Source organism: Scophthalmus maximus, chromosome 12 (assembly GCF_022379125.1).
Source record: "Scophthalmus maximus strain ysfricsl-2021 chromosome 12, ASM2237912v1, whole genome shotgun sequence".
Classification (NCBI taxonomy): Eukaryota; Metazoa; Chordata; class Actinopteri; order Pleuronectiformes; family Scophthalmidae; genus Scophthalmus; species Scophthalmus maximus.
The window spans coordinates 15,450,427-15,476,480 of record NC_061526.1 but is presented as its reverse complement, the minus strand read 5'-3'; the positions used below and the strand labels follow the sequence as shown (position 1 = coordinate 15,476,480).

The window sequence follows — 26,054 nt, the reverse complement described above, 5'->3', positions numbered from 1 at the left end:
CTTCCTTAGACTCCACTTTTTTTTTGAATTTCTCCCCTGTTGTATACTGTATCTTGACTGTTAGAGTGAAGGACACGTACAGGGCAGTTTTACATCACTACACTGCCAGCCAATCACAGAGGGGCAAATGCTCACATCCCCGTTTGCAACAGCTGGGCCCGAACTGTTGGAACATTGGCCTGAGGAAGAGTGTGTTGTGATGTGTGTGGATGGTCAGTTCGACCTTCAGTGTTTGAGTGTGTGTGTGTGTGTGTGCACAACTTTGTGTGTGACCCAGCCGCTGTAACCCTGCCCAAACTCCTTCAGCTAAAAAAACAACAACATTTCTACAACAATCATAATTGTTCAACATTGTTTAATAAGCAACTCTGATATTGTAATTTGTCATTCTATTTAATAACGCCTCTATGGATCTGCAATTGCACATACCCCTGAACATTTTCAGTATTGAGTATTTATCTATAACGATACAGATATGTCAATGGATGTAACAAAAACACATATATTGTAGTAACATCCATTAAATGCTAAACACGTCTGGTAAATTACTGTACCAGATACAACAAAACCGCAACTTCCATTGATTGTACAATTTCCAGGTAGAAAATAACATTTCTGTATTGCAAGCCTTTAGTGGCGATCTGAATGAACAAAAATGATCATGGAGGCAACAAAATAAATAAAATTAGAAAATGGCACTCAAATTTGGCACAAGATACAAAACATACACCTGCACTGAAAATGCAAATGGCATAAATACAAACTAACACTTACAATAAGTTATTGTGTTCAATAACACTGCACCCCAGGTGGTAAATGTTAAGCACTGCTTGTAGTGAAGCTAGGTGATGGGAAGGAAGCCTTTTAAACTGTTGCAAAATATTATCTCCATAAACCTGAGAATCTATAGTAGTATTTTTTTTTATATTTCACTTTCCTGAAGAACAGAAAAATAAAATCCCTTGTAACACGAAACACTGTGACTTTAAGATTAAAAAAGTACACTTCTAATTGTGCTGGAAACATCATTAGACAAAAAAAAAGAAGACATTCCAAAGATCATATTTAAGTGTGAACAGATACTCGAAAACAAAACAGTGGCCATGCACATTCCCACGGAGAAGGACAAATTATTCTTCTATACAAAGATGACATATGACGGCTCTTGACCGGTCTGGCCGAGTCGATAACAATCTGAACCGGTGACATGAAAACATGGTGACCATGCGTTTTTGTCCTCTGTGCTTGTTTTTGTGCTTCAGTAGAGACATTTCCCTGGGAACGATTCAACGCTCTCGACTCAGGAAGTAGGTAGTCGTAGCTGAAGGAACGATAAGAGAGCGAATAGGTGACAACTGTGTTGCTTCAACTGCAAGTGTGGCAAAGGCCGTCAGCCACCAGGGAGCTCAGTGGTTTCTGTGTTGTGCTGTCGTCGGGCATGTGGTGAGGGAGTCGGCGAGTTGAAGCGGAGAGTCAAAATGAACCTACCGACAGAATTTCTTTCTACTATGATCATTGCAGAGGTTTGAGAAGTGTTCATGAATGAATCCTCGAGGACACATCTGATTCTGTGAGGTCAAAGATACTGACGTTTTCTGGAATGACAAGGGTTCTGTTACAAGGTCAATTTCCTGTTGAAAGACAAACAGGTTACTATTCAGAATGTAGTTTCATCAAGCAGATTCTATTTGTTTTGTGGCCCAAAAAACATCCTCTGCATTTTTGCCAATTTTTTACATAACAAATTTTTCTTCATGTGCATAAACAAACCACACACTTAGAGCTGGTATATTAATTTTTTGGATGCCTTTTAGGGGGGGGGAGAAAATATCTCCCAACTTATTCATTCGGACTATCAAAATGACCCTGTGGTTTGCTTCCAAAAGGCCTTTACTTCTAGAAAATACATATGAAACGTTCAAATCCATCCGCGAGAAACTACAACCCATTGGGCTCTGTGACAAAATAAAAAAAGAACCCCACAATAAACGGATTAGAAATCATTTAAATTTACATCTTATTTCAGAAAACTACACACACTGATATAAGTAAACAGAAATGAAGTCAAAAAAAGCACCAACATTTTATAAAGGGGAACAAAGAGTGTAAACTGGCAAGTTTTGTTGTTGTGTAACATGGGGGGAGGGGGGGGGCAGTATAACTGGCCAACTCCTGCTACAGTGATATCACGTTTGTTATGAATTGCTACCTCTGCTCTTACCCGTCACGTCCATGTGTGTTCAAAGCAGTCATAGGCACATTTTAGCATCAAGTGTGTGTGTGTGTGTGTGTGTGTGTGGCATCTATTTGTGCTGAGCTCGCAGCAGGGAGCTCCGTTTGCCCGTCACCTCTGCTCCATTTCCTTTTTCATCTCCTCCCATCGCTGCATGGCCTGGGAGGCGACTTCGTAAAAAAAAAAAACTCCCTCCCCTCCACATCACTGATGTGCAGATAAATAATCCCCTGCCTCACTCCTCCCTCTTCTTCTCCTCGCTCTCCATTTCGGCAGTAACACCTTTAAACCAATCTGACATGTCGTACGTGATCGCTCCTCTGGCATCCCCAACCCCCCTCGCTCCCTCCACCCCTCTCCATCATGGATTCTGCAGCAGCCCCTCCCACTGGATCGGCTGAGAGAACACCTCCCTCTCCAGCCACATCTCGTAGCTGTAGTGGAAGTCCTCGGGCAGCTCCACGCGCTGGCCCAGCACGCTCTGCAGGCAGTTGTCCACGGGCGTGAAGTCGCCATTCTTGTTCTTGTCGTAGCGGCGGCTGTTGAACTTCTCGATGCTCTCGCGGAGGGCGCACTCCTCCGCCTGGAAGTCCCAGGGCCGTGCATCAATATCTGGGACGAGAGGAGGGAACATTTTTATTTTAATGACACGATTAAAAAAAAAAAAATCACTCGAATGTTCATACATAAAAACGTACCTGCACACCTGCGTGTAACAGTTACATGCATGTTTCTCTTTATTTTCTTCCACCTCCTATGATTTCTCCCACACGTCCTCTCTTGCTTTTTGCTTGCTTTTATCCATCAAAAGATCACTTACTCTTCCGCAAGGGACTGTGACCCTGAGAAGTCCCCCTTTTCTCTGTTGCTATGGCAACACAACCCCGTTCAGCCAATGGCCTGTCGGAGCATTGCAGTTCACGCATGTATGGACCCACAACAACCAAACAAAAAGATACATAAACATACAGCATTTATTACCTGAAATGATCAGTCACTTTTGGGTGGATGTATTTTTTTTTTTAAACACTGCAGTCTTTGTTCTCGTAATCAGCGTGAGTGTGAGGAGTGTGAGGACGACTGCTGGGACTAATTATCACCAGGACTACTTCAGATCTGAGCGGCTAAACTGAGTTAGGGCTCCCGGAGAATGACAAATAAGAGCCAGAATGTGTCCTGATCGTGATCGCTGCAGATTGTCCCTCAATCTGTTTTGTGATCTAACATTTCTGAGAACTATAAAAGTCTTTCAAAGTATTTTCTTTTTTGAAAACTACACTCGTTTACTATGGAATACATCTTGAACCACCATACTGGTGATAGAAGATAAGAATGATCAATGTAAATAAAGAAAAGTTGCAAACGAGAGTTGGTGTTCCCTCTCTGTTTAAAATTAAATTGTTTAATATTTAGTGAGACCTACTCAATAATTAAAACCTATTCTGAATGTATTCATTTATTAATACATATGTATCTTTCTAATATTTACTATGTCCCTTTTTTCCTTCTTTAATTCATTTAATAGTCATTATTCAAATTTTGTACTATGTACTTCGACTTAATAAATGTATCAAATGACAAAAATGTTTGTTGGGGTGTAAAGCATTCAAAGGTCTCAAATCAAAAGTAAAAAAAGTAAAAAATGTAACTGAAGCCTATCATTAGTTGTAGACTGTGGCCAGCCTGGCACTAAACTGACTAATTACGGATGTGAACCATCGTCTCTAAAGATCCAAAATGGTTCTTTACCAGCTCAGCTTCACTCAAAGTGAACAGTTTGAATGGTTGGTGAATCTGGTGGGGCAGACTGTTCTTTACCATTTCCGTAGGCCCAGTCGTCGTTGAGCCGGTGGCGGACTTTCTGGTAGATGGCCGACATGGTCTTCATGTTGCTCTTCCTCCACTGGCGGCCCAGGTACTTGGTCTGGATCTTGAGCAGCTTCAGAACGTAGAGCTGCATCATGGCCTGTTTCACCTTCAGAGCTCTCTTCAGGATGGGGGCGGACTTGAACACCACCAACATCTACGGAGGGAATGGTGGTAAAGAGCGGAGCATGATGTGGCTTAACAGATGTATTTCATCTTCACACATGCCGAGTAATAACAGTTAGTGATTAGTCAAATGCTTTTGTGCCAGTTCCTAATGGAATAATTCATGTCCTGCTGGGTTTGCAGTCAGATGCTGATGGGATACACAGATGGTAAGATCTATGTCCAGAAAACCAAAAGATTTAGTCTGATATTATTTTCAAAATATTATAAGGCTGATATATTTATCGGAATGTAAAAACACGCCATTGTTTTTGTAGAAGATTAAGCAGCTAATTCACTTCAATATTTTCTTCACCTGATTAAAAAAACAACAAGATTTTAAGACTCATGACTCGATCATGTCATATCACCAGGCTTTGCTTTGATTCAGAGTTACTCACCATGGTCCTCGAGTGTTTCCACTTGGTCAGCTTGTTCAGGATCCTCAGCAGGTTGATGCACGAGAACAGGTTCCTCCAGCAGAATTGGTTGTTGTCTCCCGCTTCCTGAAAGAACACGGGATCAGGTCATCAGGACAATTTGCGAGACCACGTCCCCACTAGCTGACCATCGTACGGTTAGGATCAATCGGGTGTGTTACGGTATGACTCACCAGGCTCTCCGCGGTGAGCTCAGGCATCTCATGGACCACACAGTGGGGAAAGTCCAGCACACAGATACTGCAGTGAAAACACACAAAATCGATGAGACACAAAAGCGCATCACGTTACGGATCAGCTTATTATTTCAAATACTGCAACATAGGCTGAATCTACCAATTTGCCTTTTTTTCACATAAATGCAAGAAATATGAGAGTTTATAGTTAATAGTTTACACTTTTACAGTCTGCACATAAGCTGAGCAGCCTGGCTCGATCCTGTCCCCTGCAGAGAAGCTCTCCTGTCTCTGTCACTTGAAGCTCAATGGTTATTTTCTTCTTTCACACCTGAGATTCCTGCGATTGCATTGCTGCTGTGAAGCCATCTGCCACCTCCTGAAACTTGCTCATGTACACCCACGAAACATAATAGCCCTAACCCTAACCCTCATACTTGGTTACCTGTTTTGCACTGTCATACCAGAAGATACCCAAAAACAAAGCGTCCAACCCTTTCAGAGACGTCACCAGTTGCTAATGTTAAAGTGTAGTCTTAGTGTTTAAGCCTTGCGTTTTTACTTTATTTATTTTAATCAATGCACGCTGCATTGCTTTCAATGCAAGCGAACAGTTTCCTACCTGTTTTTGGCACTGATGTAGGACATGATGTTCTGGTTGAAGAACTTGAGGATGAGTGGGATACAGTTGGCAAATACCAGGTGTTGGGAGACAATCTCAAACTGTAGAAATAGAGAAAGCAGCAGTGTGCAGGCGTTAGACAGCTATAATGATAATAATAATAAAACAATGTTACAAAGTGCTTAACAAGAAGAAATAAAACCAAAAAAGGCAGTTGACTAAACGGACATAGATAGATAGATAGAGATAAAACAGTTCAAATGAATAAAACACAAATAAAATTAATAAAAACAGTATAAATAAATGTAAAGGTTTGAAGGTTTGGCAAATAAAAATAAAAATGATACTTTTCATTTGAATTGTTACTAGACTGATCTTTATATATATCCTTTGGCCTTATAAAAAAAACAACAACTATTCCATTTCCATAAACCACTTTTTAGATATTGCAAAAGACACAATAAAAGGAATGACAGATCATATTATCTTGATGGGACAAACCCCGGAATAGAAAATCCATATTGCTAGAAAGAACAGAAGGGAGAGAAAAATAATAATCCTGCATCATTGATGAGTTTCCTGCGTGGAGAACAGGTCAAAAACCAGGGGATTTTTATCCTCGTGTGACAGCTAAATAAATCCTTTACCTCATCTATGAAGCTTTATCAAGATTAAAAACAGGAGCAATTCTGCTGATGAAACATTCATTAGCTCATATTTCAGCATTTCATTGACTGTGGCTGTTTAAAATGAGCAATATTTGGCCTTATTTTCAACATGCAAAGATTCCTCTCTAAATAATTTATCCTCGAAATCCGTTGTTGTAGTATAGTGTTTGTGTAGCTGTCAAATAATGTACAAGACCAATCGATAATATGATTGACACTTGACGCTGCATTCTGCTAATGTGTCTTAGTGTAGTCTCCCTTTGTGGCAGCAGAGGGCTCTATCGCTACAACTGAAAAGAGCAGCCAATTACAGCACAGTGATGGAATGTCCCTTCCTAGCAACAGAAAATAACCGCATCCAACTGAATCAAATTATTACAGAGATGGAAGAAAGGTAGGAAAGGTAGGGGGAGGAGAGGAAGATGAAAGGAAGGGAAGTAATGGTATGCTTGACTGGATAATCAGGTGGAAGACTGTGTAGGTGGCACTGGGGGAGGTGCATGGATATTATATGTGTGTGTGAACAGCCAAGATGGGTTAAGAGAAGAAAAACAAAAGATGGTAGAGAGATGGATGGAGACGTTAATGTGAGCTGCCTGTGTGTGTGTGTGTGTGTGTGTGTGTGTTACCTGATAGATATGGTTGAGTTTGAAGTGCTTGAGGAGCAGCAGCAGCAGAGCAGAGATGGCCTTGACAATGATTTCCTTGTGTCGGTTCACGTCAATTCCCAGCTTCATGCTCTGAAGGACTGTGATACTGGAGGACAAACACACACATGCAAACACACACACACACACACACACACACACACACACACATACAGATGCGCGTGCTTATCAACTACAAGGTCTTCAACACAGCTTTGCCTCATTAGGAGACAGACTGCTGTTTTATCCTTTTCATAATAGAGAAACATAATCGTGTCACTTAGTCTAAACCTGAGCCTCCTGCAGAACAAAAACAACCCACAGTAAGTGTATTTCTGCTACTTTTCCATCAAACCCCAAAAATGTTATGATGTAGACTTTTCTCGCTTATGTTTAAACAAATGCAGAGAAGAACAATGGATTGCTGGAGCAATGATTGTGGCTCAAGTGTGAAGATGCTCAACAAACAGCACTCAGTAAATGTTTGTGTGGAACTCTACACACACAGTACATGTAGCTTTGGACGTCTGTAGCTGCACGAAAACAGCACATTGGGAGAAATGATTTAAGCAACATGGAAGTCTTCCTGCGGGACTTACGGCATCTCCTCAGGCAGCACATCAGCCAGGATGTTGATAGAGTCCGTTTTGGCTTTGGAGGTGGGAGCGGCGGCCAGCAGCAGCTTCAGGAGGGCAATCTGACACGGGGAAGGCAATGAAAAGAAAACAACATTATACCCAGACACAGACTGAAACATTAACTGTCATATAACAGGTGAAGTTAAGCCTAGTTCAAGAAGAATTGCTTCCCCACACAGGTGTTTTCAGTGAGTCAGAATAGTAAATCGAATTGTAGCGTTATGAGTTACTCACCACATACTGGGAGAGGTTAGGAAGCATGCCCAGGTACAGCATCTCTGCTGCAGTCTCCTCCACATCCTCCTCCCCCTATGCAACACAATACACATGACATTTCACATATGAAATATTCATCACTTTAAATACTCTGTTTATCTTATTATGTGGTTTGATTCACCCACCAGAAAAAGTGAAAACATGGTCGGTAACGTTACTGACCAGAGTGAGTGGACACTGTTGTAGCTCCTCCTCCCTCTTGATCTGGACTTCAGCGATGGACACGTATTTGTGCTGGAAAAGAAAAAACAACAGTAAATACAGTGAGTAAAAGTGGAAGAAACAGTGTTAATTAGCATCGCTGACTGACAACCGGAGGGACGCTCCGCTGTGTAACTACACTTCTCACGTCTCTGTTTAAATAGGTGGTATGGATTTTTAAATAGGATGCCAATGTCAGGGGACTCAGCAGTGAGTGAGGGATTATTGATTGAGAGACTATAATGAGCCAGAGCGAAAATAAGAAAAAGACAAAGGAGAAGGACATTTAGAAATGGAAAATCTGTGTATTCAATCTTAAATGAGTCCAAAAATATTGAGGGAACTAGACGCAACATGATCGGCGAATTTCCCACACTCGCCTGCTTTAGAGTCTTGACACTCTCGTGGATGGGTCTGGGCAAGCCCACCAAGGTCTCTGTGTCACTGCAAAACAATGACACGTTACATCAGTAACTCAAAGAAAAAATATATATGATGACACGTTATTGTCTCAAGATGAAATACGCACTTTCCCAGAGTAAAGCCGATGAACTTGTTCCTACTGGTTTCCAGGAAGTGCTCGATGTCCTTCTCCCTGTGAATACACAGACAGGCTGCAGTCAGATTTCAGATTCATCTAAGAGCGTCTGCTGCCACAATTCTGGATCCGAACAGACAGCTAATCAACTGATTTTCACCCACACACACTCGTTTTCTCAAATCTCATCAGTCACACTATGTGCTGCCGCTCAGTTCCTCCTGATCAGCCCCGTATGTTGCAGCACTGAACAATAGACAAAGAAATAAACACACTTAATGACAAGGAGAGATAGAATCTAGGTTTGCTGATACTGAGAAATGAAAAATACTCAATAAATAATAATGTGTCCTCTCTTTCTCTCTCTCAGATGCATTATTTATGTCCTCAAACCAGCAGCGAGCATCCCGCCGAGCCTGTCTGGAAAACACAGATGGAGAGCATATTGCTGGACGACAGTGGGGTGAGGAATCTGAGAGATAGTTTTGTATATTTAGTTTTAGCTTCTCAAAAAGGTGGCACGGAATCAATGTGGGGAACAGACGGCGGCTGCCAGAAAATAACGTCGAGTCCTGGTTGTGGGTGGGAAGTTTTCTCTAATGTGAAGGTCAAAATGGCAGGTGGCCAACCCCTCACTTGGATGTCTTATTCTGTGGAATAACAGCTAAGTGCTGTTAAATGAATAAAAAGTCTACAGGGGATCATTTCAGCCGCTAAAACAATTAATGACTGTATTATTTTCTCATAGAAAGCTTTCGCATTAGCTGTTTGTAATGCCATTTTGTGTGCTTGGAACACCTTTCTGACTTTTAGCTTAGTGTTTGGATATAATCGGCATAATTTATCCTGAAGTGAGGGAGAATTAAAACTGCAACAGGGCACTTTAAAACACCTTTTCCGACTTTGGGAACAGGCGTGTAGCTGCAGCCTTTAATTGAGGAAAAAAAAAGTGCTGTAAAAATAGGAAAAATAGGAAAGAGAAACTGAGCAGTCAACCTGACTTTAGGGGCCCAAGGGAGGCCCTTGGGGAAGTTGACCCTCTCTGTTGGAGGTCTCAGAGGAGGCGGCGGCGGCGGAGGCTGGATGATGACGTCACGGTCCAGGGGGTCCACCTCGCCCTCTATGCCGCTGTCCGTGTCCTCGGGGTCCTCCTCCTCGTCCCGGGCGTCGTCGTTCTTGAAGGGGTCGCGCTCGTTGTACGTGTCCAGGCTGTCTTGTTTGACCAGGGGCTGGGAGACAGAGGACGGGTCGTTAGAGTAAGACTGAGACCCCTCCTATAATCTTAACATTTTTCCTAAAACCAGCGGCAAAATTGTAAAACTGAATAATTACATGATTAAGACGCACCACACACACTTGACCTGATAGCTCATACAATTCAAAAAACCTTTATAACCATTTTAAGCAACTTCTCTAACGTTATTTTGTGTTCTCTTCTAAATCAAGTATTTTCAAAGAAAAAATATATCAGCCTGAATTTTCTGGAAATGTGAATAAAATTATGTACAACAAGACATCTAGATATCTCATTTTCATTCCACGGTGCTACCATTAAAACATCATATAGCTTCAATGAAGAGTTGGGACGAGCCGATACTGTGACTATATACCATGCGATATTGTCAAATAAAATGGGATAAATTGATTTGAACTTAAAACCTACTTTTGACAAAAAATTGCAAAAGTAGACTGAAAGGTCCTGAAAAATGTAAACATCATTATACTGATGCTTGTGTGTGTGTGTGTGTGTGTGTGTGTGTGTGTGTGTGTGTGTGTGTGTGTGGACTAAATAATAATAAAAGCAGTAAGGTTTGTGGCGTGTTTGCAGTTTGAAGATCGAAAGATAATACAAGCCCCAAGGGACTTAATAGAAAACACTGACGTGGGTTTTTATTTTTCGGATGAAAGTAAGATGAGTAAGCCAGATTGATACTCCTTTCCTATCTGTCTGTGAAAGTACAGTATTCTACCCACACCACTGTTTTCAATTGCCAAACGTACAGTACAGGTCAAATCCAGGTCGAAGTTGTTACGAGGCCAGGCATCAGCCAATAGAAAGACGACAGACATGTGGATCAAAGTGCAGACTGCACACAGCCACACACCGCCCAGAGTACGGTTTTGAATGAATCAACAAAAGTGAAAACACGTGTGTAGGTGGACTGCATGTGTGCTGCTTTAAAATGAATCTTCAGCCAGTAGATGGTTCGATTAGTTTTACATAACAACCGGAAAAACAGCTAGACTGACTCTAAAGTTCATGTTACATTTCAGGATTCGATGTTCTAGCTATATATATATATATTTGTGTGTGTGTGTATTTTTCTTTTTTTAACCTTTGTATAGAACCAGGCAAGCAGTTTCTCACTTTCAAGACTAAACACTAAGCCTAGCAAAATGAAAAAAGATTCATATTTTAAGTGGTTTTATATTATCCACCAACCCGCACATCTAAACCTTTGCCAATTGGTAGATTAATTGTTTTTGGACTGCGACAGTTTAACCATCTTTCTGTCTTTATGCCAAGCTAAGCTAAGCTCAGCTACACTGAGCCTGAATCTGAATTTTCTCTTCTTTCCTTTCTTTTGTGTTATAAAGTCCACTGTCGTGTTATGGGGAAAAACAACACTTTACACAAAATAACTAAAATCCCAAAAGTTTAAAGTTTCCACAGCAACTGCAAGCAACATTAGTGATTTAACTTACCTATTTAAAGACACAGGCATAAACAAAATGCAAGCAAGGCCCAATATGGCTCAGACTGAGCTCCTATCCACGAACAATCCCAGTTCAACACACTGTCAAACACACATACACAGTTCAAACAGTTTTTTCCAATGAATGAGTGCAAGCATCAGGCATATGAGTCAGCGGTCTGGACAGTAGTTGAGCTAGTGCAGTCGATGTATGGTGTGCCGGTGGTTGTTCTAATGCCCGACTAAGTGAGGAGTAGAGTGAGTGTATGGTGGAGGGAGGGAGGGAGGAGGAGGGGAGGAGCAGAAAGTGTGTTGTGAGCCATTCTCTATGGAAAAGCCATTCTGTGCTGTGCGAGAGGTTAAGCTACGTGTTTTTCCATCGGGGTTAGGGGACAGCTGCTTTCAATGACATCCATTTAAGAGAGAGGTCAAGTGAAACCCAAACACAACCGCTACTGAAGTGAAACAACGTTTCATAGAGATCTCGGTTCACCTCCTCAATGAATGCATTTTATTGACATTGACCCCTAGTCCAGAGTCGACGGTGCAAGGGGATTCTGAGGCCAAACCCAGTGACAATGTGATGAAATCTCTAGAGGGGGAGGAAGATGCTACAACTGTCGATGTCTGAGGTGACTTTTGTCTTTATGGGAGAGTGGATAGTGACCACTCCACATCAATGACAACAGCCAGCAAGTCAGCCTTGTCGCGCAACCCTCCCACACCCCCGTACGGAGGGGGCCGTGGTGGAGGAAGAGGAGAAGATAAGAGGAAGAAACAGGGTATGGAGAGCAATGGAGGACCAGGATGTGGTGTTGGTTGGATGGATAGTGGAGAGGGAGGAAGAGATGAAAACAGTGGAAAAAGCACAGACAGGGAGGGAGGAAAGTGGGAGGACAGGGAGGGGCAAGAGGACCAAAAGGAAATAGAGAAAGAAATAGAAAAGGGGATGAGAGGAGGTGGGAGAAGGAGGTGGAGGAAGTGAGGGGCATGAGGAGGGTAAAAATGAGATTAAAAATGGGAATGAGGAGGCAGAAAAGGATGAAGCGTAACAGGGAGATAAGTAGCAGTAAAGGACAGAGGACACACAAAAAGGAAAGTGTGAGAAATATGCATGTGGAGCAAATGAAGTGAAGCACTAAGGGCTGCACCAGAATCACTCAAGAGCATCGAACTTTGAGTCGCTGATCTGTTTCTCTCTAGATACAGATCAGATCTAAATCAGCATGCAAGCATAAGTCAGATCGCTCTGGTGCATGACCAGCAGGTTTGGATGAGGTTAAATGACAGGGGGAAGGGAGATTAGGAGAGAGGAGAGGGGAAATGAGGAAGGGGGACAGGAAAGAGAAGAGGGTAGGAATGTGGGAGAGGAGTGCAAAAGAAAGAAACGTCCAGCTCGATGCAGAGAGAAAAATGCAGGAGGGAATTTGTGGGTAAAGACCTGCTTCTTGGGAAAGGGACTGTCTCCTTCCAAGCTATCAACAAAGGCACTCTGTGGGGAAACAAGGGAGAGGGGTCATAAGAAACCACAAGGCAGTCAGAGAGAGAGAAAGAGAGAGAGAGAGAGAGAGAGAGAGAAAGGGTGTCCGGTCAAGGCTCTACGAAAAAACACGAGGGAACCAAGATCATCTGTTTTTCACTGACTTGCAACAGAGGAATGGATGATGTTGGACTTTTGTAAAACCTGACCCCTGCAACAGATTAGAGGACAAGTCAAATAGGGAATTCAATCAAAGTCCACTCTACTTTACCAGAAACTAGATTAAAAAGGCAAATTAGGTTTATTATGGGGTTTATAATGCCGTGTTAGAAACACAGTTAGTTATACTGTAGAGTTGAAGATGCCAAACACAGTTTTGTCTTTTGAGTTAGTAAGATACATAAACTATGTGCGAAGCTGCATTGATGTACTGGATTGACGGAAGCACTTACATGTTTTGTTTGTTTGTCCACAGGATAACACCTGGACCAGTTACTTGATGAATGAATATTGAAATGTTGCATTTAATGTTCTTCGTGTCTACGTACGAAGAAATTAAATGTGTGTATGTGTGAATTTGAAGAGAACATTTATGAAAGAGATCAAAGAGGGAGGAAAATAGAAAGTGCGACTGTGAAGTAACACGTATTTTATCCGTGTCACATTACTCAGGATGTGTTTGTGTGTGGAGGATGGGGGAGGCGGGGGGGGGGGGGGGGGGGGGGGGGGGGGGCTGTACCCTGCGGCTACGGCGGCCCCTCTTCTGCTGCTGCTGCTGTTCGATGAGCTCCATGGCGGAGGCCGGCGGCGAGGCCGCTCTCATGGCCCTGACCACCTTGATGCTGTCCTCCGGCAGCGGAGGCAGGTTTAGACGCTCCCGGCCCCGGACCTTCATCTCCTGGAGCTCCTCGAAACCGCCCAAGGTGAACTGGACAGAGGGATGGAGACAGTAACTCAACAATATATAACAGGGTTTCACAACCCTAACCCTAACCCTTGGTTTATACAGGCCCTGAAATGAAATAATATCTATGTGTGACCCCTAATCAAAAGTTGGGTAACTAATGCACCTTTTGATTTGACAAAATTACATCTGAAGAGATAAAACAATCCAGAATTTCCCTCTTGTGCCACACTAACCAGTATTGTCTTCCAGAGCAGCAGCAGCACTTTCTTCATGGGGAAGTGTGGGGCATTCATGCTGCAGAACTTGGTCACCATGGTGAAGAGGAGCAGGGCAAAGGGCTCGCCGTTGTACAGAGGTGAACCTAAAGAGACAAAAGGTCAGAGCGTAGTGTTTTGGATAGGACATATGGACATATGAATATAACTGTGAAGTCATACCCTCGTGTAATTCCAAGTTACTGAATGACACACACACCTAACTCGTTCTTGAAGGCCTCTCTGGCTGAAATCCACTCAGGCCGGTCGTCCTCCGTTTGCACCCTGATGGTCTCCACCATTAGGTACATGATGCTCAGTAACACTCTGCAAAGAAGAGACACATGCTCACATCTGAGTGTGTGTGTGTGTGTGTGTGTGTGTGTGTGTGCGTGTGTGTGTCTGAGGTATTTAACTGGTGCCCTATGAAACAGTAATGGGCCTTCAAGGGGCTGACGTGTACAAAAAACAAAATAGTATAATGGAAGAGATGGTGAGTAAAAATGAATGGTGAGTGCACTCAGTCTTTGCAGCCTGCTTGTGGCTATAAAATGGGAGGAAATGATCCCACGGCTCGACAACGATCCATTCACAATTACCTGATGTAAATGAGCTGGTGTTTTGCGAATTAAACACAATAATTTCAATGGTTTTGATGGTGGCAGCAAATAGGTGAAAATCTACTCCTCTAGTCTGTAATTATTTGTAATTGCTCATCTAGGGAACGCACAATTGGAGCTGTCTATGTACGTGTGTGTATGTGTGTGTGTTTGTGTGTGTGTTTTACTGAAGGAGCATTTTGCCAATTTTGTTCAAAAACCAATTCCATTATAGTACGTGGAAACAGAGATTGAAAATGTATGTGAGTGAAAGCGACAGACAAGATAATTAAATCTTCTAGATTAGATGTGTGTGTGCGTGTTCACGGCCGGTACGTTTATGCAAACTGTGAATGCACGCGGCCAGATGACAGAAAGCTGTTCAGCAAGACGGGAGGAGGCGTAAAATTTAGTAATGGGAAACTGTTATATACATCGAAAAAAAATACTTGTTGTTTATGACTTATTGGCTTCCTCCCTATGTGGAGCAGATGTGAATGGACTGAGGGATGTGGTTATTTCTTCCTCACCTGAGCTCTGTGCTGTCTGCGAGAGAGATGGCAGGTTTCCTCACTGCACTGCTGCACGCCTGGCTGTTACTGCGAAGCACACACACACACACGCACACCCACACACGCACACACACACACACACACACACACACACACACACACACACACACACACACACACACACACACACACACACACACACACACACACACACACACACACACACACGTAAACAATGACAATATTTAGGCAGTTTATTTGTCAAGCCAGTGTGTGCACATTAATGCAATCAAATACAGAACAGATGCGAATGTATATATCTGTATGACCACCACATAATAATGATATGTTTTTCATGTTTTTATTTTCATAACCAGCAATGACCTGAAAAGGCCTGTGTGTGTGTGTGTGTTTGCCTGGCTGCATTGCTTACACTGCCTTGCTGTGCAGCCTGGTGATAGGACGGACTGTGCCACGATGCCTAAGAGCAGCTTATGTAACAACAAAGAAGCACTGGATCCCAACTGAGACTGATACCAGCAGCAGCAGGGCCGACATGAAGGAGGCGCTGCCGCCGCCGCAGCGCTTCCTCACCGGAATGGTTTGAAGCGCGGATCACAGGCGGCGTGTTTCCTGTCTTCATGTGTTGCAGTTTCTCTTTGTGAATTTCTAATCCTACTCCTTGGCTCCCGTTCGAGTGAGCACCTCGAGTGAGCAACAAAGGATTTGCTTAGGGAACCAGAAATGGAAGGATTTGGGGAGAATTTTCAATCTTGTAACGAGCAAAAAACACATTGACTCTTTAAGGGGTTGAACCTATGACCTTTCGGTGACATGAAACCTATTGCCCACTGAAAGCCTCCAGATAAGAAGTCATAATAGCATTTTTTTATCCACTGCCCCTCTCCCTTCCTTTATTGCTGCTGGCCCTTGCCCAAGGGGGAAATACATTTTCAAGAAGAGCTGTTTTTGCACCTCTCTAAGGAAGGTATTTTGGATTTTTCTTCGAACTTCGAACTGAAGTCGTTATTCTATCTGGCTAGTTTTTTTCTCTCCATCTAAGGAATAAGGAATTTTTTAACGACTCATATACTGTATCCCCGTGTACACTGAGTCCTACTCACTCCATCTCCATGCTGAGCAGCTCCAGCAGTGCCGTGAAGATGCCCATGTCGTAGAGCAGGAAGACATTGTGTCTTGACCAGTGGAGCACATCCACCTCTGTGTCACACTCATCAAACGCCCCTGGGGACAATAGGACAGAGTGAGAGTGTGGGGGGTTTTTTTTGGTAGATGTGAGATATCTTTTGTTTTGCATTTTGTCGTGGAGTTTCCCCCAGACGACAGTATAACAATGCTTTTAAATAACATACATTAAATTCTCTCTCTCTCTCTTAAAAGTACAAATTTAAAAGCAAAAAGTTTGCTTACAGCTTTAAAAATTAACTACTACAGTCGCATGATACATGGACCTTATACATGGCTGAATGCATGCTGGCTTATCGGACCCTAAAATAGATCAGAGCCACTGTTATTTGTTTTAGTAACAGCTGCACTTTTTTCTACGGTGCAGAGACAGCGGGTCGGCGGTGTTGCTGGCTGTCGTGTGTTTGGGGGTGTCGTACGTACCCTGGGCCAGGTAGAGGATGGCCCGGGCCACCTTCAGCCTCTTGTCTCTGTCCGTCACCTCCAGTGCGTCCAGCAGCCTCATCACGTACGCCCGCTGCTCCTCCACCGCCAGCCCGATCCACCTCCTGCCCCGAGCTGCAGGAGGAACACGACAACACAGCGGTCAAAAGGTAAGCCTCAGAATCACTTCGTCCGTAGCTCTCGCCTTCACCACAGATCATCATGTTGAGGCGATCTAACTGTGTATATCCATGTTGTCTTTTTCCTGAAGATTTGTTTCTTTTTGGATTTTTTGGGGGCCATCTAAAAAAGGCCCAAATCAAAGCAACGGCAGTTGTTGTGCTTCTTCAAGAAAGATTATGCATTTTTTCCGTGAACAGTTATGGGGATAAACTCCTGGTTAGCTGAATGGTAAAATTCTTAGCTATTGTAACAGAGGCACTGGTTTATAAGAAAAGAACATTTTGCTCAAGTTTACAACATTAGCTTCCTTAGCCACTATAAACTACAGTTCAGCATTTTAAACAATCCCCCAATGAGCAAAGATGAATTGTGGATTTAACTTCTGATTTGTGAGAGGAAGAAAAATATATAGATAGATATTTTACATATTTGTTGGTATCAACTCACTCATTATCTTAATATTGTATCATCAACTTCATAGTTTATATTATTATCATAGTATGTACCCCCAGTGTTGTGACGTAAAACACAACACCGGTGGCCACAAATAATTTTAGTCAAACAGTTACCTTGCTCTGGACATTCGCTGTAATCATGTTAATAGTGTGTGTGTGTGTGTGTGTGTGTGTGTGTAAACACAAAGACAGACTTTGATGTGTCCGTCATTAGTTCTAGTTCAACTGTAGAAATAGCTTAAAGCTGGAGAGTGTAGAAGCATATAGAGGCGTAGTGAGCAATGCGACGATGAGAAAAGAGGTACAAAAAATAAAAAATAAACACAAAAAAGGTGAGAGTAATAGAACTGACATAAACTATTCGTATGTAAAAGCAGATCTCATGCTAAAAAGACATCCGTTGCAGGCCTTCTCTAGCAGGAGGATTGGATTAGGTTGACAGTAATAGGCATAAGAGTGATGATGATCATCTGGATCAGTGGAGCAGTGATCATCTGCTTAGGGATCTCTGACTTACACCGTCTACTCAAGTCAGGAGACAAAGAGGCCGCAGTTTACAGAGAGATCTGAAATTAGGCATGCTGTGATAATCACTGTAATTTCTGAGAGCGACTGATTGAGAATGTACAGCTCGTGGGGGAAATTGATGAGCAAACTGTCAGTGGCTGTGACACACACACACAGACAAGTCAATCATGCAAACCCACCCTGTGACAACTGACATACAGCGCTCACAGACCGCAGACAGTAATGAAAAGCCATGTTATGCAAAGAGGCAGCTCTGTGCTCTATCTCCGTGAAACAGCAGCCGGAGCTCTCATCTAATCCTGCTATTCATCTCCTCTCGGAGAGGAGGTGTCGGAGAGAGGAGAGGGGGACGTGGCTCATCGGGCTCTTCTTCTAGACCAAAAGGGAAACATGCTGTTTTGTCTACGATGTGTGTCACAGACACTTGAGGCCTTGGTGGCTTCTTGTTTGTTCTCAGAGTGACATTTTTTTCGCGTTTTGGTAGACACGATTTGTAAAAAATGATTGGTCCTCCATTCCCCGAAAAAGTGGACCTCATTGAAACGATTTGCACTAAACGGAGGGAGATGATGATAAGCGATTAATGCTGTTCCATTTTGATTAAATCAACGTTCATCAGCATTCACGAGGCAAAAGTATATTTAGAACGACGGAGACGAGATCATTCTCCACGTGATGTGACCTATAACGTATGTACGTGAGGAAACACTATATCAAAGCTTGATCTCTTGGCAGGGTGACAACGATGCCAAAGTTCATGTGGGGAAAAGCCCCTTTTGTTCTCGCGAACGAAACATTAATCACGTAGCGTATCTGTGGGGATATTCATTCTTTGAACGGATTAAAAAAAGAGCAGAGCTTTGATGTTCCTGGTCAACCTCGCCTCACACCACTAAAGGGCAACTCTGGGTTACGTTGTACTTCTCTGGTGAGAAAACTGAGCTGAACACAACGATTTCACAGCTTTTAGGCGTGGAAAAGGAACGGAACAGTCAAAGTGGTTTCCCGATAGAAGTTAGTCAACCTGTAATTGTGTTATTTCACCTGTAAAAAAAACACATTTTAATTTGCTTTTACCGCGACCCCGAAGCGAAACACTACTGCTGCAGGGGAACATTTCGTACAGTTGACCTTGAACGTTTCACTTAAGGACGCTGTTATCAAGCAGTAAAGTGGAGCCGGTAGGGTCATTCAGAGCTCCACAAAGGGCCTCGGTGGTGTTGTGTCAGTCAACAGAAGCCACACAGTTAGAGGAGCTGTCAGGGTCTCTGCGATAAACAAGGCAGCAGCAACACACACACACACACACACACACACACAAACACACAGCACAAACACAGGCAGTACCATGGCTCCTGAAGTCCTCCTCGAAGTAGTCTCTGTTGAGGGCGAACTCCGGCTCCTCTGTGTAACTGTACAGCTCTGTGAACACAATAACGCAGAATCATAGCCAAAAACATAGCCAAAGACGGAAACATTAATAAGCTGCTGTTCTGCTGATGGGTTTAATTATCCACAGTCTTTTTTCTGGCTGCAGCTTCAGGGACAAGCTTTTTCTTTTATGTTTTATGTTGATTGAAAAAACATAATAATCGACAGATGAATCAACGCAGCCCCAAATAGGAAAGAACAGGGCAGGATACATCAGAATAGAGCTGTACAGTTAGAATAGAAAATTATATTATAGAACGGTTATATTAGAAACAACAATATAGAATAGAAAAGATACATTGGATAGAACATGACAGTTAGAAAAGAAAAGAAGAGAATATCATAGAAAAGTTTGATTAGAATAGAACAAAGAATAAAACAGTTAGACTAGAGCATCACAGTTACAATAGAGTAGAACAGAACAGAATAGGATAGAGAGACTATCATAAAACAGTTAGATTACAATTGGAACGGAATAGAATAGAATTGTAAGACTAGAACTATGACTGGGCACCTCCATAAGTTGGATATGAGCTTTGTGAAAAATCCAACTTTCCAACTTGTACATGTGACATTCATGTGGCCATGAAATCTGTTGACGAGTAGGACACAACTATATGCTATAGAAGTATATGATGCTGAATTAGCACAGAACACAACAGTTACAGAAAAGAACTCTGAGCTCCTGTCTGCTCAGTGCGGCTCTGATCCGTTTCATAACAGTTGGTCACTTTGTTCTGAGAGCCGTCGTCGTTCCTCGAACCCCGAGGAGCCGTCGCTAGAAAGTCGCTGCGACTGTCTGTTTGCCAACGCCCTTGGCCAATCGTCTGCCAGTAAAGGGGACAATCACTCTGTCTTCAAACCAATGCTGTTATTCAACGTTTGTCTCTGCACATCTGCCAGCTTTGAACGACAACGACAACAACAACAGAAAGTTGGCGCTGGAGAGGGGAGGAATTTAATTATACGGGAAACGGCACTGGAGTGCAAAAATGAAATGTCTATCAGGATCGTTGGGCTGTGCTTCTTCCTTAATTTTTCTGCATCTTTTGACATTTAGAAATTGAGCTGCAAGTCACATACGGTGTTATCAGAGCCTGAATGTATAATCCCAGTGTTTAGGATTAATCATATCATTAGTCATACAATGTGTCCTATGTCTGGAAAAAACATGTCGGGACCAGAACATTTAGTTCTGCGCTCTTTTTGTTGTGTCGCCTTCTTTGATGAATAACATTGTTTTTAAAAATGTGGAAACCAGAGGTATTGTGACCATAATGATGTGGGTGATGTCATGTGTCACACAATCAATTTACCTGCGAGTGAGACTCAGATTGACATGAAAACAATGAAACGGATAAAAGCTCCTGACAGTGTGTTTACAAATGGAGCTGGGCACAAATATTCGTAAAAAAAAGTTACGTTTATTGTGAGTTGTGGAGGTGTTGAGTCTCACCTGAAAGCTCAGCGGTGAGCGTGTCCGTGTCTCCGTACTCGAACTCCAGGTTGGGCGAGTCCATGGAGCTCTGTGAACAAGAAAACACGCAAGCACACGCACACGCACACACACACACACGAGCATATAGTGTAACTCTGAACTCAGCCAATCACAGCTGCCCTGACACCCACATAAAAAACAGACACTCAAATATACTGTAGGCTATTCACATTTTGCAACACCTACCAATACTGTGCACTCAGTTTGCAGGTCACACACTTAATCTCCACACATCACTCACACACACACACACACACACACACACCGCACACGCTCCAGGCTCGTTCACTGTTCTGCCTGGTCATGTGCGTGTGTGTGTGTGTGTGTTTTCGAGTTATGATTGGCTGCTGGATCTCCAGGCAGCTCTGATCAGTCATTTACATTTTTGTTTCTCTTTCTCAGATCCTCTCATCCAGAGCCACTCACACGGTTACTGGTGTTCTCAATGGGTCACACACGGCTACAGTACATCAGAGTGACTGAGTCGCAGGAGCCTCTAACTAACATGGTCGTCCATCCCCTCTGCACCAGGGAAGAAATAAACTGCAACATTGGGCTGCATGAGGAAAGAGAGGGCGCAGGAGTGAACATGGCCCCAGTTTCGGAGCAGATGAGCGGCTGTACCCAGACGAGGGTCTCTCCCTCTCTCTCCCAGCTCTGACTTTAAGCCTCCCCCTGTGATTAGCACGTGCCCCACGAGACAAGGCCGCACACATTAGAGACCCCCTGTGAACACACTCACTGCTGCATGCTGCTGCACAGACGCACATTTTGTTGGCAACCTTGTATATATTCAACATATCAAGTTTTCAGGAAGTAAAAATGAAATTTAAGATGTGAAAAGAAGATACTGGCTCTACGGATAGTCTGTCAGGCTGTCCACCATTTTGGTCCAAACTGAAATATCTCCTTAACTATTGATAACTATGAATAATAATACTAATTATTATAAACAATCTTTTTTTGTGAAGTCTCTTCCCCATTTACATATTTGCAGAATACCTGCCAAACTGGTGAAAAAGTGGCATCCAACACACAAGAAAAAACAACACGCACGCACGCACGCACACATGGCGCACACACACACACACACACATGTATCTTTGTGAGGACTTTCAAAGACAAAATGCATTCCCTATAGCCCCTTACCCTAACCTAAGCCATCACAACTAAATAACTAACCCCAACCTTTACCCCGAGCCTAACTGAAACCCAACTCTATCCCAAACCCTGTACCCAAGTATTAACAGTCAATGGTCCTCACAAAGATAAAAGTCCACACACACACACACACAAACACTCTTCAGTGAGAAAAGCAGACAAACTTGACTGTAAAACAAACACTTCCCTCTGACACATAAATAGTCACACCTCACTAGAAAAGCAAAGCAACACTGCACAATAAAGAAAGTCATTGCAGTTACAGTTACAGTAAGGCCACACAATAGTTAAAAGTATCACAACATCGTGACAGAGAGAGAGACGTGTGTGTGATCACTGACTCGAGACAAATAGCAGCCTAATGGAAGCAAGAGAATTATGGCCTTGGGTTTTGATCTCTTTATCTTTTGGGTGGGAGATGTGAGCTGATGAAATTTCCCCCCACAAGGATGATTAAAGATTCATGTCATGCTAATGAGAATTAAAGAATAGCGCCGGTGGCAGCGCTTCAGGCTCAGAGCGTCAGACGTGTTAAGACCCTGTGAAAACTGCCCCGACGACCGGCCCACGGCTGTAAATAAGGATGAGCTCTGAGTCAGCTGTCCCGGGTAAATAAGTGCCGTTTGCTCGCTGTCATGCAACCGCCTCCTATAAATACCCGCATGGCTACCGAGTCAGCACCGACTGAAATACACAGGAAAGTCAAGCCAGTGGTTTTGGTTATGACGCCGAGCCAAAGTAATGTGATATTGGATGTCATTACTGCACTTGTAAACCAGGAAATGAAAAAGCACTCGGGACGCGTAGATGATTCAACAGAATGACTCTGAGGGGCGGGTTAGGAAGAGAAGCCCGTGATCCTCTGTGACCAGGTTCTGCATCACTCTGAAATTGGCTGCGAAAACACTATTAAGACACAATTGCCTCCTCTTTAGCTTCCGGCACAAATTACTGTAAGTGACATAATATCAGCCTCATGTAATGCAGTTTATAACTGCTCAGTATTGATCTAACAGCAGGAGGACAATGAGGAGCAGTGATTCAGTGCACTCATACAATTATATGATGGAAATCATTAGTCTTTCCATGAGATTATAATCTTATGGCTGATTGATTGTTAAGTTTGCTCACAGCTTGGTCCCACCTTTGAAAAGCAAAGTTAAGTTACTTGCTTTTTTGCATCATTGGAAAACATGTCGCTGATTTTGTTGTCGCCGCTCAAACTGCACAAGATACAATTTAGGTTCAAACTTTAAAAAATCCCAGATGTAAATTCTATAAACCCTTTACTGTAATGTGTCACAAATCATTAAAATATACCCATCACAATTATTTGGAGCTTAAGTTCAAACTGTTTCTTTTGTTTGACCTAAAGTCCAAAACCATACGATGCTCAATTTGCAACAATATCAGACAGAGAAAAGCAGCTAATCTTCAACCTGAATAAGGTGATTTGGCCTTTTTCCTTGAATGATTAACTGATAAACAAATTGGTTGGCCATATGTTTTCTGTCTTTAAGCCCTTTGAGTGATCGATTAGTTGTTTCAGCACTAATGACATGAAACAGAGGGAGAAAAAACCAAATTCTGACAAGCTGGAACCAGGGAAGGTTTCACTAAATGACTTCAGTACATGATTATCAAAATTTCCATTTATTAATTTTTGATAATTGATGAATGGAACGCGTTGGCTCATCCTCGAGGGGTTTAATAAAGAGCCGCCTGTCTCCTGGGGGACGCTTAAGTGACCACTGTTTCAGAAAGCTCACCGACATGTCTCTTCAATTCTCCAAAGCATCAACACAAACGACCCTGCCTCTCTCTTTCCTTCCAGTCACCCACTCCGCCAAACTGGCAACACACTCTGCACCACATCAGTGTGCAAACACGTGGGGCACACTGTGAGGGCGGGACACCCCGGCTCCCACCGACACATGGCCGCTTCACGCACAGCGACCAAAGACGCTCAATTCACAAACACGAACGAGTCCGATCTGAGGTTAACTTCTCCCATCAGACAGACTGACAGACACTCAGGATCCCAGTTCTGGTGCCTTGATGCCAGGAGGCATGATGAGTGCTTTCAATGTCCATGTCACTCACCCCGATACAGCATCACCCGACCCCCCTCCTCCAATAATGTAGTGAGATGAAGACGCTCCAATTCCCTCAAAACCATTCAATGTGCTCATACAAAAGGTGACAGCTGCATCTGGGCTGAGCGACGCAGGAGTGAAAAAAAAAACCTTTTATCATTTTGTTATGGGGGTACAAACAAAAGCCCCCATCCGACTGAACACGGCTTCATGTCAACAAAAGCAGAGTAGATTGGCGAGACCGTATTTCTGCAGGCGACTCCAAACACTCATGAAATCACATAAAACTGGTAAATGTGATCTGCCATTATATCTCTGCCTTTTGAGGGAAATATAACGAGGCTGCAATTAAATCTTGATTCATCTACAGATTGGTTTAGGATTGTTTGATTTTAGAAGTCCATCAAATCATCACACTTGAGAACCAGAATTATTCATGCTCAATAAAAGACTTCCAACTATCATATCGATTGTCATAATTCGTCATGAGTTCTTTTACTTTCAATCAACTTGTTGATTATTGATCTAAGCTGTGAAATATTGTCATTTGGGCATTTAGCAAAGTCTGATTCTAAACATCATTTTTAATAGCATCAGATAAAACATTAAATCAACTGGAGATGGCTAGGTTGGAGTCCAACAACAGAAAATTTAATCGGCAGGCAACTGCTTTCAAAATCGATGAACTGCCGAACAAATGTGAGGGTTTGCTGCTTGTCTTTGACACGCGTGTTATTAAACAGGATTTTTTTTTAAATTTGTACTGGTGGTTCAGATAAAACAAGGAATTTGAATAAGTGCCTTTGGGCTCAGGAAGTACAGTATGATGAGCATCTTCCACTCTTTTTCCAGCATGCAAGACTCAAAGGGATTCAATCAATGACCGAGAAAACAGTCGATCATAAATAACAAATCTCGCTGTTAACATTTCGAGGGTGACAGCTTGTCATTACCCTTAACTATCATGTGTTTTAAAGAATATATATATGAACATGATGACATGATGTTCATCATGTTACCAGAGACCAAAGTAAAGTCTTACATTGCTCACTACATAAAACTCACTATATAAAACTATGAATAGTGAATTATGATATGAAATGATAACTCCTGCCTCAACCTGCAAAACCTCTTCTATTGGGGGGGTAGCTGGTGAATTGGCTTTTGATCAGAATTGAGAGAGAGGGATTAAGGAAATTATAATTTTATGGGACATTTGCCACAGGATAATAAAATATGAACCAACACTGAATTCAAATGAAGACATGCAGACGGGTGTGCTGGTGCTGGTGGTCCTGACAGCAGCAGTCACATCCCACCACCTGCCTGCTCCACACTGACCGAGCACCACTGTGGGATTACTGCTGCCCGCCTCGGGTATTTATAGGAGCCGCTCGCCGAAATAGCACCTCGGTGTCTGTCTGCATGTGAGCATGGTGTGGAGCCGAGACGGCGACTGACTGCACGGGGAAGAAGGCGAGCAGGTCCGAAAGCTCCCCAACAACAACAACAACACACAAACACACACACCTCCCCAGTGTACACCATATGCTGCTGCTGCTGCTGCACACAAACGCCCCTCGCATTTACCTCCGACTCCTTCTGCTGCTCCGTGAACGCATCTCTCCCTCTCGCCCCCTGCCTGTCGCCGCTATCGTTAAGGTTATGAATGAAAGGTACCTCCATGTCCTCCGCCTGCATCGTTCACGGTCGCCGCGGCTCACTTGCTCGCCCTCCGCGGGTCGGGTCGCGCATACCGGGTCCGGTGGCGGTGGAGAGCTGCTGACACTGCGCCGCACCAGGAGGCGCGCCGACTCCCGTAGCAGCGAGTTGAGGATCTGCGCCTCCCGCTGCCCACACACCCGATCCTGCTCGATTCGCTGTCCCCGCGCGCCCCGAGAGGGCGGGGTTAGAGAGTCACGGTGACAGGAGAGGAGAGGGCGGTCAGTGAAATGGTGTCCAAGGATCCACAACACACTTTGTAATGCTGTTAGTCAGGAGATACACAGCTCTCTATAATACATAATACATATATCCACCTAATGAGTACTGTTTGGAAAAAAGATAAATGTGGGAACATATCAACACGAATAAACATTTCACCATCACACAAACAATTTAAATTCCTAATTTTTTAAACCTGAGGTGCAATCCA

At 43.2% G+C, this 26,054-nt stretch overlaps 1 protein-coding gene across 4 annotated transcripts; it reads right to left on the bottom strand.

Moving 5' to 3' along the window:
- Positions 1-338: 338 nt before the first annotated feature.
- On the bottom strand, positions 339-25,794 carry strip2 (striatin interacting protein 2). 4 transcript variants are annotated; one of them, XM_047336482.1, is made up of 22 exons: positions 25,490-25,794; positions 20,601-20,670; positions 19,061-19,135; positions 16,548-16,682; positions 16,043-16,163; positions 14,937-14,999; positions 14,028-14,134; positions 13,787-13,914; positions 13,386-13,574; positions 12,608-12,658; positions 9,467-9,699; positions 8,462-8,527; positions 8,313-8,376; positions 7,894-7,965; positions 7,690-7,764; positions 7,417-7,514; positions 6,800-6,926; positions 5,503-5,603; positions 4,878-4,944; positions 4,666-4,770; positions 4,052-4,256; positions 339-2,845 (listed from the first exon to the last, which is right to left on the bottom strand). In XM_047336482.1, the coding sequence occupies exons 1-22, from the start codon at positions 25,598-25,600 to the stop codon at positions 2,595-2,597; spliced, it is 2,514 nt and encodes an 837-aa protein (XP_047192438.1). In that variant the 5' UTR covers positions 25,601-25,794; the 3' UTR covers positions 339-2,594. The 4 variants fall into 4 exon arrangements, with proteins under 4 accessions (XP_047192438.1, XP_035474819.1, XP_047192440.1 ...); XM_035618926.2 differs by having other exon boundaries at positions 14,937-15,005; positions 25,490-25,793; XM_047336484.1 differs by having other exon boundaries at positions 14,937-15,005; positions 25,580-25,792.
- Between the last annotated feature and the right edge of the window lie 260 nt (positions 25,795-26,054).